General features: G+C 43.3%; 3 protein-coding genes and 1 long non-coding RNA gene across 4 annotated transcripts; 1 reads left to right on the forward strand and 3 right to left on the reverse strand.

Moving 5' to 3' along the window:
• Window positions 1-624: 624 nt before the first annotated feature.
• LOC147154074 (transmembrane protein 182-like) lies at window positions 625-3,124 on the reverse strand. The gene is made up of 5 exons (XM_086040735.1): window positions 2,894-3,124; window positions 2,243-2,336; window positions 2,038-2,154; window positions 1,830-1,967; window positions 625-908 (listed from the first exon to the last, which is right to left on the reverse strand). Exons 1-5 carry the CDS (start codon window positions 3,086-3,088, stop codon window positions 625-627), a joined length of 828 nt encoding a protein of 275 aa, XP_085896861.1. The 5' UTR covers window positions 3,089-3,124.
• A 380-nt stretch (window positions 3,125-3,504) lies between these two features.
• Window positions 3,505-8,953, reverse strand: LOC147154075 (actin-related protein 3-like). The gene is made up of 12 exons (XM_086040722.1): window positions 8,689-8,953; window positions 8,269-8,324; window positions 7,991-8,115; window positions 7,794-7,904; window positions 7,595-7,690; window positions 6,123-6,230; window positions 5,908-6,051; window positions 5,469-5,642; window positions 5,302-5,394; window positions 5,107-5,232; window positions 3,996-4,079; window positions 3,505-3,919 (listed from the first exon to the last, which is right to left on the reverse strand). The coding sequence occupies exons 1-12, from the start codon at window positions 8,730-8,732 to the stop codon at window positions 3,824-3,826; spliced, it is 1,257 nt and encodes a 418-aa protein (XP_085896848.1). The 5' UTR covers window positions 8,733-8,953; the 3' UTR covers window positions 3,505-3,823.
• A 2,957-nt stretch (window positions 8,954-11,910) lies between these two features.
• Window positions 11,911-15,617, reverse strand: LOC147154076 (ly6/PLAUR domain-containing protein 1-like). Its single transcript, XM_086045499.1, has 3 exons — window positions 15,304-15,617; window positions 13,136-13,270; window positions 11,911-12,846 (listed from the first exon to the last, which is right to left on the reverse strand). The coding sequence occupies exons 1-3, from the start codon at window positions 15,350-15,352 to the stop codon at window positions 12,596-12,598; spliced, it is 435 nt and encodes a 144-aa protein (XP_085901625.1). The 5' UTR covers window positions 15,353-15,617; the 3' UTR covers window positions 11,911-12,595.
• Window positions 13,110-13,925, forward strand: LOC147154077 (uncharacterized). The gene is made up of 3 exons (XR_015088725.1): window positions 13,110-13,141; window positions 13,263-13,392; window positions 13,819-13,925. It is a non-coding gene; the product is annotated as an uncharacterized LOC147154077 (long non-coding RNA).
• Window positions 15,618-16,153: the final 536 nt, after the last annotated feature.

Raw genomic sequence — 16,153 nt, forward strand, 5'->3', positions numbered from 1 at the left:
TAAATCCAATGTGCTCCTTCTATGCATCAGAATAGTGCCAAAGGTTAAATTTTTCATTATAGTTAGATTTTATCTGGTCTTGACTTTTTTCAAAATTCAATTAGTTTTAATTAGGTTTTAGAGCGGGTTTTACTGTTTTTTTTGTTTGTAGCTATTAGTTTGTGTTTTTTTTTTATTTAGTTTGTATTAGTTTGAGTTTTTCTTATACTGTATGTGGTGAGAATGTTTTTTTTTTAAAGCCACTAAGTATTGTGTGATAAAGTAAACTACAATTCACAAATGGTCGTGCAGTACTACCAAAATAATGATCAAAATAAACACTGAAAGCGCATCTATGAAACTAGAGTAACAGTCAAAGTCATGTATTGTGTTTATTTTTACGGGGCAATTGGGATGGTGTTCATGGGGAAGTTTGAAACAGTCTTGAAAATTGTCACACTTGCACAGGTTCCCACAATAACAAAAACAATAAAAAACAAAATTGATCCGTAACGTGGGAAAAGACCAGCCGGACCACGCTTGTGTGACCTTTTGCCATCAAATGGAGATCGAGTATGTCTTACTATATGCCTTTCTTTGATTCATATGACAACAGGCGGCATGACAATTTTGAGATATTGAGAGTCACAAGTCAGTTTGGAGCTCTGGAGTGTGCTGTGGCGTTTTGTGTGCTGAGCGGTGCGGCCCGGGAGAGCGAGCGCTGTGTGCAATGACGAGGAAGAGCAGGCCAGACAGCAGGCTGAAGAAGGAGGCCACGGGGGACAGCAGGAACGACGGGCCGTGTTGGATGCTCAGGCGGAAGGATGCGCAGCCGCTCACTTGATGATGACCTCGGGCAAACTCCTCCAGGGTGTCCATCACTTGGACCCACATCACATACATGATCACCACGGCGAGCAGACAGACACCTGCCGGACACACAGACAGGTGAAGCAGGCATAAATAGTATTTGTCTTTTTTAGAGGGCCCGATCAAGTTTTTGACGCAACTCCCAAGCCGGAGCGCGATATCTGCATGAGAACACATAGAATGTGTCCACATCAAAAGGGTGACTTCTAAGCTTTGACCATAAGTCGGTTGTGTTTTCAGTCATCGAAAATTGATTTCAAATAAATCAATACTTTGTACATGTAGCCGACATACATTTTCCAAAATTCTTAAGCATTGGCATGTAGACAGGTTAAACTGTGTTTTTTGTTGAGGTTTTTGTTTTGCTTTTTCTCTTTTGTGTGATGTCACGGTGAGCTCGTTATTGATATATGAAATGCATTTCCATGTAGACGCTTCTTTTTTAGACCATTTGAAATGGCCAGCTAAAATACAGGCAACAACACAGGCAATTTTAGTGATGAATGAACCACTTTTGTCTTGTTGTAGCTAACGAAGTGTCATTGTTTTAAAGGGAGGGCATTTGCATCATACTCATTCATTCAATCGCAACAAATAAGTTGTCATGTTTAAAATCCTATTTGAGTGCTTATTATGAGATAACTTGGTAGTATTTCAGGAGTGAACAGTTCAAGCGGTTATTGTTTGCACATTTTCTTTGAGGTCCTTTTTTGCTTTGTTTTTTTTAATTAGGCACATTTTAGGTCAAAACACTTCTTTTGTTATGATGGCAGTTAAACTAGTCCACGTCTCATGGCTTGGATAACCTTTTAATTTTTTAATATTGACCTCATGTGATGTTTGATTGTGTAGCCAAGTGGATTTCACTGATTGGTTGCAAAGTCAGTCATGAGGTTTGCGGAGGAGTAAAACTCTTTGGCGTGCAATCAAGCATCAAGTGTATTTTCCTGAGGGGGAAAAAAAAAGAGATTTCCACTTACCCCCACAAAGCAAAAGAGTTCCACCCACTTTGTAGAGCTTGTGGTTGGAGAGAGGGGCTGTACAGATAACAGAGAGCCCACCAGTGACCACTGTGGCCATGCCCATGATGAGGAAGATGCTCCAAAACGTTCTGAAAACTGAGAAAGTGGCATTGAGGTACGCTGAAGGCAGAGTGTGCGTAAGTACGCGGAGGATGACAATTCCCACCAATGGCGCTGCGATGCTCGTAAGGTTCAGCAGGGGCGTCCGGGGACTGCAGCCAAAACGGGTCCTTGGCAGGAAATGGGAAGAGGAACGCTGCCTGGCACACTTTTACATGTGGTGCTTATAATGAAGAGTAAAAAACATTATTATGACCATTATTGTGAAAGCAGAGTGAAAATCATGCTGTGTGGGTGCAAAATGATCTTACAAATCCAAAGATCCCAAAGAGAGGATTCAGGAGATGTTGCTGGGAAGGAGCATCGCCAGAACAGCCCTTCATGGAAAAGCATGCTGCCTGCCGCCTTTGTCATAACATCCACCACTGGTTAATATGGCGCTATGCATGGACATTTCAAGAAGACAGCTAGGGGTGTCCAAACATTTTGCTCCGAAGGCCTCGTACATTCACAAATAAAATATTCCCCCAGTTACAAGAGACAACAATGAAATAAATAAAAACATTTCATTATAACTGTTTTACTTGAGATACAATTTGGACATGAGGGAGTGTGATAAGAGAAAAATGGCATTTTAGGGGCTACTCAATTTGGTACAGTATTTTAAAAACTATTTTCAAGCATTCTTATTTTTTAGTTTTACTTACATTTGGTCTCAGGGTAAGTACATTTACACAGAAACTACGTGTTTTACTATTTTGGATGGGTATTATTTGAAAACTTGATGGGTGGGACGTAAAATGTCCTCCATTTCTGGAACGACCCATATGCATATGGTATTAATTTGCTTAGCACCACGCACGCACTTTCCCTGCAGTACCAGTAAGGATACTAAACTAGTCACCTTTCGTACATTTGTTTAATCTTTCTACCACCATTTTAACTTGCAAATAGTACTGTACCCGTGTGAGACTTGAAGCACTTCCTGGATGACAGAGCTCAGCCGAAGCCAGCAGCCAGTAGTCCGTCGCACAGGAAAAGAGCGTGGACAGAAGCGCCAGTGCCACGGAGAACAAAGCAAAGAAGAGAAGCACGCTCAAGCGCTCGTTTGGGCGCAGGTGGCAACGCTCCTCCGACATGTTGACGGTCAGCCCCATGTGTTCCCCGACCGCCCCGTCGTCAGTTGAGGGATGAAAATAAACGCTTGCATCATGTGTCAGGAAGGAGAGGAGCGGATGCCACAACTAAATATAATAGTGACATGCTAAGCAGAAAGTCAAGAGAGAAAGTGTCAAATCATCTCAGCTTTTTATTGGAACGGGCAGCAATGACACCTGGATTCAACAAGACGTCCTACTGCGTCTTCATCCTTGACTACAACTTTGTGTTGAATTTTGAAAAGGTGCCTGCATGCAGGTAAATACTTCTCATGATGTGCATCAGAGCGTGGCTGGATGCTCATGTTCGTCATCACGTCACTCTCAAACATCCAAAAATGACTTTTTATTCAACTACCTTTTCACTAATTAAGCAAATTGTTCCAACAGCTTTTTGAAGGACAATACGCACCACATTTCATGACTCATCCTTTATTTAGTCCCGCTTCCTGACAGACAAGCTGACCCCGGTGTTTTCAAGCAGACTCAAGTTGAGTAAGCATGTTACAACCCTGTAATTAAATATTTACCAGCGATTATTAAATTATTTGCAAGAAACGCGATTGGAGTTGTTGCTCGTCCCTTCTAATTGATGGAGGACGTTGCGACCACGGTTGGTAGTTTGTGTGGTCGGCTGTCACTCGATCCGAACGAAGAGGTCTTTTGGTGCGCCAAAGGCTCATGAGACCGCCCACACGTGTGTTTCCTCCTTTTGCCCAACGAGCTCCGCCTGGCCTAAGACATGACTCCGAACACGGGGTTGTGGCGGCATATACTTGGACCGATTTCCTCATAGTCTTTCTTGGTGTGGCACACTTGGTAGAACTCGGGCTGCCGGAACAAAGTTAACAAAGTGAGAAAAATTCACATTGAAAAAAAAAGGCAAACAAAAGACTTTCATACTCACAGTGGACGCCAACATGGAGCCTCCGAACCAGACGGCGTAACGCTGCATGTGATGCGTGACGACCTGCACGTCAATGGGCTTTGGCTGCCGATACAAAAAAAAAAAGACGTGATTTAATAAAGCTCTACAATGACAGCCAGGAGCACAGAAATGCTTGACAATGCTGAATTGCGATTAATGAGTGGGGAAAAAAAGGTTTAGAAGTGCTTATGGATCAGGGGTAGGCAACTGACAGCAACACTCTGGTCACCCTTGATGAAATTACCCCTTAACCCTCCAAAAAAATAAAATATTAAACTTTATATTTATTTATTTTTAACAATTTATTCATTTTTACAAATCCCCAAGAAATACACACAAAAAACCCGCTGAAATCAGCCAGTAGCACTGATAAATAAAATCAGCCCTTCAGCATTTAAGTTGCCCATTGCTATAGATCAGAGGTGTCAAAGTCAAATGGACGGAGGGCCAAATAAAAATTTTTGCGACAGGCCGAGGGCCGGACTGATAGAATGTTCATTGAAATTTGTTTGAATGTCCAGAATAGATTGGATCGTGGTCCTTCGCGCCTGCTGATGATGTCACGCTTTATATATCTGTAATATATTTCTTTGCCTCTATGTTTGTCACCCCCCTGGCTGTTGTGTTTTTATGTTCGGAGTTACTAAATGAAAAATAAAATAAAGTACATTTCTGCTACTTTTGCGAGGCAGCTCGTACGTCACTTCCGCTTATGACCCGAGATGAGGCCGCTTGCCCGTCTTGTGAAACAAGATCAGTGGAACGTTTGCGTTTCTCCTGCCGAACGGGAAACAATTTACTGGTTGACTCGGGCTGCAAGATTGTATGAACTGTACATAATGTGAAGTAAAACGGCGGGGATCATATGATTGGTATGATGTCTCCAGCTGACTCTATTTTAGAGTGGCAAGGTATGAATGTGGGTGCTCCTGTCAGAAAACACAGGCCCGTATTCCACTTGACACGTCTATTTATTGTGGTCTGCAACAACACAGACAAAGAATAACCTAGCAACATCATCCAATGCGCATCCATTAGTTAACAATATGCCTAAACAGTAACGCAGTGAATAAATTTCTGTGCTCCTCACCTTCAACTTGCCACCGCTCAGTTCTTCACTGATTCTCAGCCGTGCGTCCACCGTCCGCTTGAGATCCCTCTGCAGGCGTCTCCCAAAGTCTCGGAACATAGTGGAGCCTCCCGAGAGCACAATGTTCTGTGGCACGGTTGACATATGAACACAAAGTAGACGCACGTAACCCGCTTGCATTTTTTTTCTCTGTACCTTGTAGAGAGGGCGGCGGACATCGATAGGGCAGTTCTGGATGACCTCATCCACCACCTCTGAGATGGGCTGTGTGAAATCTGGGTTGGCAAACTGCATGAGAGCAAACGATTGTCAACTCCAACTTGCGCAAGTGCGCATGTGGCCGAATGGCGATCCAAAAGCACCTCCGGATGGAAGAAGATCTCGGGCCCAAGGAAGCGCTCATAGCCCACATCTATCAGGAACTCTTTCTTGGTGATGGCGTTGACGCCCGTGTACTGCTTGATCCACTTGGACCCGTCTGTGTCGTACTTGTTAAACTCCTTGACCAGGTCAGGGCAGACATAGCTGAAGCGCTCCTGCAGTGACACGCGTGGCATTAAGAGCAGCCCTGGAAAGTGACTACCAGTGACGGCAGTTTGACACGGAAGCTTTCAACGTGTCCTGGCGAAAATGGATTTGCTGTATCAGTAAAATGAGCTTACAAATTAAACTCGCAAGTCAAAGTCTACCACTGTACAGTCTGTTGTGATTTCTCTTCATGCCAAGTGAGCAGCTCTCCTGCTCTGTGCTAGTGGCGCCGCGGCGTCAAAAGGATCTTCACCCGCAGCAAGTCCAACTGACCTTGACAGCTTTGGCTGTCTCCAGCGACTGCTCGGGTGGGATTCCCACTTCCCGCTCCCTCAACAGCTGCTGGATGAAGTACGTGATGTCCCGGCCCGCGATAGGGATGTGTTTGATGCAGCTGCCGATGACGTAGCCTTCAGCCTGGAATGCAAAGGGGAAACTGAATGAGGGCGGGGAAACCGGACAAGCAGGCGGTCGGCCTCTCAACGTACCACCGGGATGACGTGCGTGACGCCATCGCCGCTGTCGATCACCGTTCCCGTTAGTGTTCGCTCGCCCACCTGTCGGGACGTCCAGGAGGCTGCCAGCGCCAACACAGCCTAAGAGCACAATTGCAATATTTACAATTAAACACGGCATCAGAGGTTGTCTCACTTACTTTACACCAAGTACGCGGAATGTATAAATTCGGCCTACGCTATGGAGTTGGACTCGACCATCCAATCACGATAACGCCTGTTGATGACATTATCAGCATCATATGTGTGCCTGAACATGGAGCTGCTGCCTGCCAGCATGTCCACGTCAAACAGTTACCATCTTAGCATCTTCCTTCGCGTGCTTCACCGGTTTCTCACAAACTACGGGGGGAATGCTTGGCGCCAAGTTCACCGGCTAAGCTTACGACTATTGTGGTAATAGCAAGAAACATTGACCGTCAAAGGATCCGCTCCTCCACAGCGGCAAGTTAAGCTACATTTCTGACCCATGAGTAACTAAATAAGAGTTGCAACAAACTTGGGCTGTCACTATTCAATATTTTTAGAATCAATTCTTCCTCGATTAATCGGGGATTCAAGTTTATTAACCAATTATTGTCACTTATTATGCTTAGTGATAAAAAAAAAAAACAACAACAACTAAACAACAATCCAGCCATATCACACAAGTGGGAATGATGTACCAGTACTCAACAAACTGTTTGAAATTTATTCAGTTGCTGGTTCACTCATTGCTTTTCAAAGTAAAAGTTGATGTTTGCAAGTGCCTTATTTTGATTGAACATAAAAGATTAATCAACCTGCTTTTATGGAGGACTACAGAAATCAGGAAATATTTACTGTTGAGAGGCTAAAATTAGAGGATTTGGACAATTTTAAATTGAACAATGGCTCGAAACGATTACTCGATGAGTGGTCAACATCAAATTTTAATCAGAGATGGCTTTATGTTTCCCTAAACGTATTTTTGACGCGGTTTTAAAAATGCCTGAACTTTTTGTCCTAGCACAGCAGTTTTTTGGGACATTTTCATTTTTTGTTTTGATGTTTGATCTATAAAAGGTTGCACAATACAGATTTTAATAAGAATATGAAAACATGATCTGCTAGATTTGGAATTGACAGAAAAAAAAAATCACCCAGAAAAGTTTACTTGCATCTCTGATTAAAAAAATAGCAAAATGTTGTTGACCAGTGTTATTAAAATAGCTGTCAATTACTTTAATAATTGATGAGCTGACGATTAATTGATTACTTTTGACGCCTCTACAATAAACCAAACACAGATGAGAACGGAAGACAGAGAAGACATGCTAACTGCTAATGTGAGAGATTAGATTAGCAAAATACCTGATTTCTATTTTTTTCTCATAAAGTAAATACGACCATATTAAGTGAAGGTATTAAGTGTGCCGCGTATGTCTCAGTATCCCGTAATGAAGTTGTTAGTCTGGTTTTGGTACCTGAACAGCAATGTAGAGACCTGGGACATTGAACGATTCAAACATGATCTCTGCTGTGTATTCTCTGTTTTCTGGTGTGTTTAATGGAGGTTCTGTCTGTAGGATGAGACACATAACACATTAGCACTGAATGAAACAATACAACTCTTTCTCTTTCTTTCTGCATAGATACATAGAATGTAGGAAACTGAGCTTTTACCAATAGGAAGTAATGATCTTCAGGTTCTGCCCGCAGATACTTGAAGATGACCTGCTCCATGAACCTCTCCATCAGGTCCCAGTCTTCCACTATTCCATGTCGGATTGGCCACTGGGGAAGAGAAAAGGAAAACGTTGTCAGTCCTCTGCCTGACAAGTGTAACCAAACAGTTTAAGCAAGGCAAAAAGACATCTCGCCTTTGTTGCATATGATGGTTTATCGATGGCTTCATCCCCGATGAAAAAATCCAGATCGTCAATGCCCTTCATCATCCGGCGCTGCGCCTGGTCGCCAACCTTGGCTGACTCTTTGATTGCAATGCCTGACCAATCATGAGAAACAAAAACAACAAAGCTTGTTCAAAAGGTCCTACCTTGAGCCAAATGAGGGAGAAAAACAGTGTGTTGTATTGTAACTAACACTTCAGGTATAGTGACGTCATTAAAGTGTAGCTCTTCCAACTCATATGACTTACATGACGGTATGATGAACTGGGGTTCCGTGTTTCCAGCATAACCAAGCTTTGTGTACCTATATGAGGAGAAGAGTCAGTCACTAAGTCAGCATCTGCTTATCCCATATTTTTTGGAAATTACGGGGAGCACGGCTGAATTAATGTTGACGTCGTGGTTTGTGTAGGGGAAATGAACCAGGAAGTAGCATTAGCCTCAGTAGCTATCGAAAGAGAACAGTTTTAAAAGACAGAGGTATCAAACAAAGCAAGCCTGGTTAATTTACAGTGCCCTCCTTTCCCCAAATTAAAACAATCGGCAACTTTGACGAAATAGATCCGAGAAAGAAAGTGGTGCTACACGAGGAGGGCGTTAGCCGGGAAACTGAAGTGCAAGCTAACTGCAAACCGCAGCTAAATGGCGCTAGCATGTTGCACACATACCCTGTGCCACAGTCGACAACGCAAGCCGGCAGTCGACCAGCCATGCTCGCTCGCCTTCTAGCCAAATGCAAGGTAAATGTCCCAGGCGCCCAATATGGATGGATGTGCCGATCGCTGGTGATTTAAGACGCCGCACCCTCAATGAAGACAGTGGAGGAGAACTTCCGGGTTCTCCCAGCTTTGCTTGCGTGCACAATGACTGGTCAAAGGTAAATCAGCGACCCCCTGTGTATAGCATTAGCTGGTGCAACAGATTTCTTCTTGCTGTGTTGGTATGTGGCGGGTGGCAAATCATCGTTCAGATGTATTATTACCGCCACCTACCGGACGTGAAAGGAGAACAGTGCAGAGGCTGCAAATAAAACTGCTTCCCGAACTGAGCCTGAATTTTAGTTGTTGCTGTAGTGCAAGAATATATTCAAGTCCGAAAGCAAGTTTTTTTTTCCCTTTAGCACTGTTGTCAATTTATACGTCTTAAATTCCCGTCCATTTACAGTAAAGATTCCTGACCAACGATCACCATTATGAAGATCCAGCCCATGTCAGAGAGGGCTGCATATCATTATTTAAAATAAATATCCTTGACGGTTACCCAGTGTAGTCCTTTCACATTCAAATACTTTTCAGATCAGTGTGTGGACAGTTGTGTTCCTAACTGTTTTGGTTATTTGCTGTTGCCACATTTGCAGTATCCCAACTCAAAGGTGAACATGACGTAAAGCAGGTGTATGTGTCTAGCTTGAAACCAGAAGTGTTTCTTTCAAGTCAAGAAGTCAAGACTGTGCAACAGATTTCGTTCAATTATTGTATACCTTTGGAATGACACGGTTACAGTGTGTTTGGTACATGAGCCTTCAAAGTGGGAATTTGCTCAACTTACCTCTTCACACCCTGGGCTCTATGCTCACCATTTCTGTTCACCTTGAAAAACCGAATTTAACAAAAAAAAAAGGTGGATTTGGATCTTAATTTTTAATTTCCAACTTCTGCTCCTCAAATATAGTAAATGTGATTTTTTTTTCTTCTTTTTTTTCTTCTTTTTTTTCTTCTTCTTCACCAATTGTACATTGTGGTTCTATTGTGGTCCCTATATTGGACAATTGGCATGAAAACTACATTTTTTTAAATTCCTTGGTCATGTACTTTGGGTTGAATAGGTTTCATTCCCAAGTCAGCGCTTGAAATGAGTTTTTATTTATTTAAAAAAAAAATACAATTGATTGCCATTCTAGCTCAGACCACCACTGCCTACTGCACTCCAACAGAGCAAAGGAATAATGGGACGATTGTTGAGTTTAAAAGTGGTCCATGTAGAAGACTTAACAATATCAAATAAAGTGGAAATCCCCTTTTCTGAATGAAGATAGTTTGTTATTTTAGCAATATAAGACAAAGGGTGGTACTGAGGAGAATATATATATATATATATATATATATATATATATATATATATATATATATATATATATATATATATATATATATATATATATATATATCATCACTAAATAAGAAAAAACTATCATTGCAGACATATTATTTTGCTCGTTGAAGTTGGCTGTAAAAAAAGTTTTGCTTTTACAAACCAGGGGACAGAAGAAAAATACTGTCATCATCGAGGGCAACTTGCTGACCTTGTGAGAACAAATTTTAGAAAAGATTGGTTAAAAAAAAAAAAAATTCATCATACAATGCCTGAGCAAGTGTTATGTCGCTTTAGCCCCAGCCTCTCCTTTACTATTTCATGGGAAGGTTTCCTAACCCACCTCTCCGGGAGAGAGCCACTGCTACTTTCATGGACACGAATGGGTATTTTATTCTCATGTTACTATCCAAATTGTCGCCACAATCAATTTTTATTTTTGATGGTCATGTTAGGGCTCCCTTCCCTTCTAGCAATGAAGAGTTTGGAGATGAAGGAATGAAAACACTAGAGGGCAGTAGTAGTCCACAATCCATACATTTTTTGCATGTATATATCCATTACTGCGTGTACTGTTTACGAGAAATGAGAGTATTAACTATAATGCTCACCATTTTGGTGAGTGACAGTATATTTCACATCGGTCTAGTGCTTGCCTGCCTCCTCCCATTAATTCCCCATCATGAGCTGCTTTAACTTCGATGCCATTTTACTGTGTGCCTCGCTGCCTATACATTTTATTGCAAGTAGCAACGGTTAAGTAGCTTTTAAAACACCCTGTCCAGTAGATGTATCATCAGTGTTAAATTGAGGAGATATTTCATATAGTTTATAAGGAATAGTGATGACTGACTCTTTGTATGGTGGCTCTCCTCCCATCGTACAAAGAGTTATGTGTTATGTGTCATGCTTTTCTGCCAGGATGTGACTTGTTTGTGTGCACATCATTAGAGCTAGGCTTTAGCTTCACCCTACACTTATTATTTTTAATAATGTTGCTGCTTTTGCTGCTCTTTAACCCCAGGCGGAGGTGCGCTTATAGCCTATGCTGACCTCCTCCTCTATGCTCGGCCTTAACAGAGCCCATGTTGAGGCAGCGGTAGAGCTGCACGGTTGTTTGTTTGCATGTAACCAGCTCACATTATTCAAAAAGCCGCCACTGTGCTAATAAGTGGTCTCTCTGCCAGAGTCACCCAGCGGGAGCTGCTGCGTTGTGCCCCTGGCTTTGCATCGCCCAAACAAGTTCCTGACAAGTTCATCGTCTTTTGATTGGGACACAAGTGCTCGCCACGAAGCAGGTGAACAGTACATGGTGGATGGTTGTAATGATCAAAAGCACAAAGTAGTTTATGTCGTAGTGGTTTATGCCTCGGGTTTATATTTACATTCTCTTCACCCTCTTGAGTTGATCATGAAGCATCCGATCAAAACTGATCCAGAAAAAAAAACAAAACAAGCTTAATTTGGAGCTCAGTGAGGAGGAAAATGCTGAAAATAATCAAAGTAATTGGGTGAGCTCATCTTATTTTTGTGGGGCTACATTAAATGACTACTTACGTTTCGTCCTCAGTAAAGATATGCAGACTGAGACATTATTGTTTTTGAGTTAGCATTTTGTCCTTTCTGACTTTGCCAACCAGACAAGGCTTGAAAGTCTACTTGTGTGCAAACATCACTACACAAAGAATAACTACAACATTTTTCCATACTTAAAGTCAATTAAAAGTGTGGCAGCCTTGAAAAAACACACAAGTGAGTGTGAATGACCGCCCCCCCACCCGGCCCCTCAAAAAATGCACTTCTACTGTATAAACACAATTGACAACTCATATCAGAATAATAATTTTACTCTTCAAGACCTATCAGAACAAAGCAATGATATTCAAACACTGAAGCATCGAACCAAACCAAGACATTATTTTACATACTGAGGAAAGAATCCCATGCAAGCGTGAAAGCATCATTGCGAAATAATCAATTTTAGATCATACACTAATTGAGCTATTTGATCTTGAACTAATCCTAAACATTTATTCCAACCTGAAGCAACTCACAAGTGAGAGTTAAATTGTGCTTATGGACCTTGTGTTGCCTTCACTCGTTATTTCCTACTTGTTGCTCTTCAGGTCTGGCTCTTGAACTGGGTGGCAAAGTAATAAAAAACAATTGAAAAGCTTATAGGCACTATTCATCATGCCGAAGATGGCAACTACAGCAACACAGAGGGCAAGACAATTATTCATACAACTTATCGTAGCAGCCGTGACAGCAGCAAAAGCCCGCCTCATATTTTGGCGCACAAAAAACTAAACCAACTGTGGCAAGTTTCTGTGCTGTTCCACATAACAGAAAATGATGGAGAAGGCGTGTCCACTGAGATTCACCACACCAGTGGCGTAGGCGGGGTTCAGGCTTTTCCTAAATGTACTTTTTTGGACGTGTGCAGCAACAAGCTTGAATAAAAAGCATCCCCGATCCCGTGGTTCAGATCAAGCAAGTGGCGTGCAGGAGATGCGACAGAGAAAGAAGTGGAAGGAGAGCGAGGATGATGCTCATCTGTGGGTTGGGCGTCGCCATTGAGTGAGCGGGCCGCTTCCTCTTGGGCCCGTTGCAGAGTGCCGTGTTGCAGCAGGAAATGCAGACCGAGTTCAGCCTCCCGGTGCAGAACTGCTGGTAGCCGGAGGAGGCGATGAGGCACGCTGCGGACGATGCGCATGACTTCCGATAATGGATCCCTGTGACAGGTGGGGACAAGGCGGATTATTAATTGACTCCCTGCGGAGTCGGACCAGGCCGCTGATTTCATCTGCTGGAATTGCCGTATCACGTCACTGAAATGAAAGGCAATCTTTGTTTTCTTGTTTTATTTGCACTTGTCTTCGTGTCCCACTTGATAGGCTCATTTTGGAGCCGCCGCACACCGAGCGATCCAACCGAATGCAATTGTACTTTTCATTCCGAACCCAAATATGATGTGCGGTGCTGTTGCTTTGTCAACAGGGCGCAGCGGCGATCGTCACTCACCATCAGGTTTGACGAGCACCTCCTTCTGGCACATGTCCTGCACGTTGACGGTGCAGTTGACGATGTACTCGGGCGTTGAGCAGTCGTTGTGCTTCATCTCCTCACACTGGTAACACTGGATCTGAAGGGTGTCTCCTGCAAACGGATCAGCGCAAGGAGGACGGTGAAATGAGACATGGATCACTTCCTCACCAAGGAGTTCTCGGAGGGTGGGCCATAGAACCGGTACACTGTATTTCGCTGTGATCTGCATAAAGGTACAGATACAGGATGCGCGCCCATTTTTGATTTGTTGCAAGGTCGCATTTCATTTTGCTACATTTCCCCACATGCATGCGTGTTCATGACAAAAGCCAGGCTTTTGCAGGACCAGCACAGCGTACATTTTGCTGGATTCTTGGGCCAAATTCTATTCAAGTTACAGTTGGCCTTGTGTGAAGCGTACAGTCTATGTTTTCACAGTGCTTGAGTTTCTTCGTATTCACTGGCTTCCTCACACATTCCCCACCCCAAAAAAAAAGCTCCAAATTGTCTTGGTTGTTGGTGTGAATGGAACTTTGTGTGATTTCTGTGAATGTCTGGTGAGCGGTTCATGGTGCAGCGGTGTCAAAATAGGGAGAACAGCCTGTGTCTAATTGCCTTGAAAATACTATTTTCAATTTGCCCTGATACTATTTTCACAGGACCTCAAGTCAGCTGGGAAAGCTCCATAGCTTCGTTATGATCCTGCGCCCTATTGAAAATGAAAAGTTGCATAAGCAAAAGACGAGATGTCATTTGTGAATCCGGGATCTCATCTGATGTGTCATTCGTAGCATCATGCAAGTCCTTTATTTCAGCATAACTCATGTCTGCCTCCTCTTTTCACACTTAAGCGCCCTCACTCACAGTTTCCAAAGTCCACAAAGGCCAAGCGTAAGGTATACAGCTCAATCTCCAAACAAAACTAATGGAGTCTTCCCTCTGCTGCACTGCTATCTTACACATCACCTCGAGCTGGAGGGCGGCTGGGGATTTTTGCAAAGGACGCTGAGCACATAATGATGGCCGTGTCCATGAAGTGCAGGGACGGCAGTAAAATCACATCGGGGGTATTTTTAACAACCGGCTTTGGTAAGGTCGGTAAAGTTTCATTTACAATGCAAACAAAAGGAGCGCCTGAGGGAAGTGCAAGTGCCACAACGTCACCTTGCAAATGGAAACGTTTTACTGGCTACTTTCAAAGCTATTACGTGTGTGTTTGTTCAACTACAATCTGCACCGCCTTTGTCATTGTTTTGCCACATACTGCAGAGTAGCAAAAGAGACAATACACTCTGTGCAATGCATAACAACGTCAGGGAACCCTGAGCGTCAACTCAAATTAGTTCCTTCCAATGTGAGCCAATCATTGAAGCAGCATCAATCAAGCCAAACAGCACATCTGCTCATTGGTGTAATTATGGAAAATGTGGAAGCCATTCATCTGCCAAGTTTGCGACTGATAAACACAACCAACCACAACAAAAGGCGAGTGAGTGGCTCCATCCGTCAGTTTGGATCTGATTCTGGATGCAAGCAGCTCCTTATTATTTCAGAGGGACTCTGTCTTGCTGGGAGGTGAAATGCAGCTTATCGGCATGAACAAATAGCATTCGATTAGTCAGAAGCAATCAGTCAGACTGATAAGAAAACTTAATGTGGTTGCTTGCTTCCTTCTAAGGCAGTAGAAAGAAAGAAAGAAAGAAAGAAAGAAAGAAAGAAAGAAAGAAAGAAAGAAAGATTTTATCAAACCGTGCATCTTTTTTGTGAGAAGTATATTATTACTCTGACTGCATATATGAATATAATCTTCCAAATAAAGGCTCCCGTTTCGAAAAATCATCGTGCATAATGCTCGCCAGGTGCGCCCAATGCGCAAAGGAGGCTGCCACCTGCATGGCTCCGACTCTGCGCAAAAGTCATGCCAAATACACATAACACACACGTTAAAGTTTTCTCACAATTAATTGCCACCCTTGAAATGCGAGATTAAAGATGTAAGCATCGAGAATATTTTAGAATCGAGAAGGAATATATGGTGCACGTTATATTTAGATACCCCCCCCCCCCCAAAAAAAGAAATAAAATCCAAACCGAAACATGCACGCCCGTGTGGCTCGCTGACCAGGGGGGTTGGCTGCTCTTACCTGCGTGAACCAGGACTCCAAAAAGAGTCGCCAAAACGAGCAGACGCATGTCTCCCGGGAGGGCATCCGACCGGAGAAAGTTGCTCAGGAGGCTCACAGTGGGACTAAGCGCCACGGATGGAGCGCACGCAAACTCGCCCTCGTCAGCATCCTCCACGCTCGCCGTGGATCGTTGCCGCCACTGCACGCGCACGGTGAGCGCAGGACCCTTATAGGACCACGTGACGGAGGCGCGCACCGCGCAGGCATGAACACTTTTCTTCTTACGGTCTTCATATTGGGAAAATCCGAGCTTGAGCTACGAAAAGTTTTCTCAATGTCTTCAGCATCTTGGTGACCAAACCAGAGCCCCATGTGTGCCCCCCCCCCCCCCCCCGCACCTTTTTCATTCTTAGACGCCTGAAGCATTTACTAAAAGGTAACATTTGACATGGCCAGCAAAAGCTGTTTATAAATGACGGTCGAGGGGGCGTGGTGCAACAACCACACCCGAGGGTGCGACCACCGAACAGCGATTCTCCCCCACCCCCCAATGGTTTCACGTCACGCTACGTAACAGCAGGTGAGTTGACTTTGGTGAAAAAAAAAAAAAATAGAGTTGACTTTAGTGTTATCACACTCTCATGTTGGTCATTGGAAATTCAATAGGAAATAACAACAACAACAACAACAAAATAATGCTTTTTCTGTTGCCACAGGCCAGCGTTTCCCAACCCTTATTGAGCGAAGGCACCTGCATTTACCAAAGAAAAATCTCAGCGCACACCACTAAATAAAGACTAGTGAAATAAGGCACACCACAAAATAAAAATACTGAAATAAGGATATTGTTGTAGGTGCTCGCCAAGGT

Source organism: Filicampus tigris, chromosome 1 (assembly GCF_054856515.1).
Source record: "Filicampus tigris isolate MCC_2025a chromosome 1, RoL_Ftig_1.0, whole genome shotgun sequence".
In the NCBI taxonomy this organism is placed as follows: Eukaryota; Metazoa; Chordata; class Actinopteri; order Syngnathiformes; family Syngnathidae; genus Filicampus; species Filicampus tigris.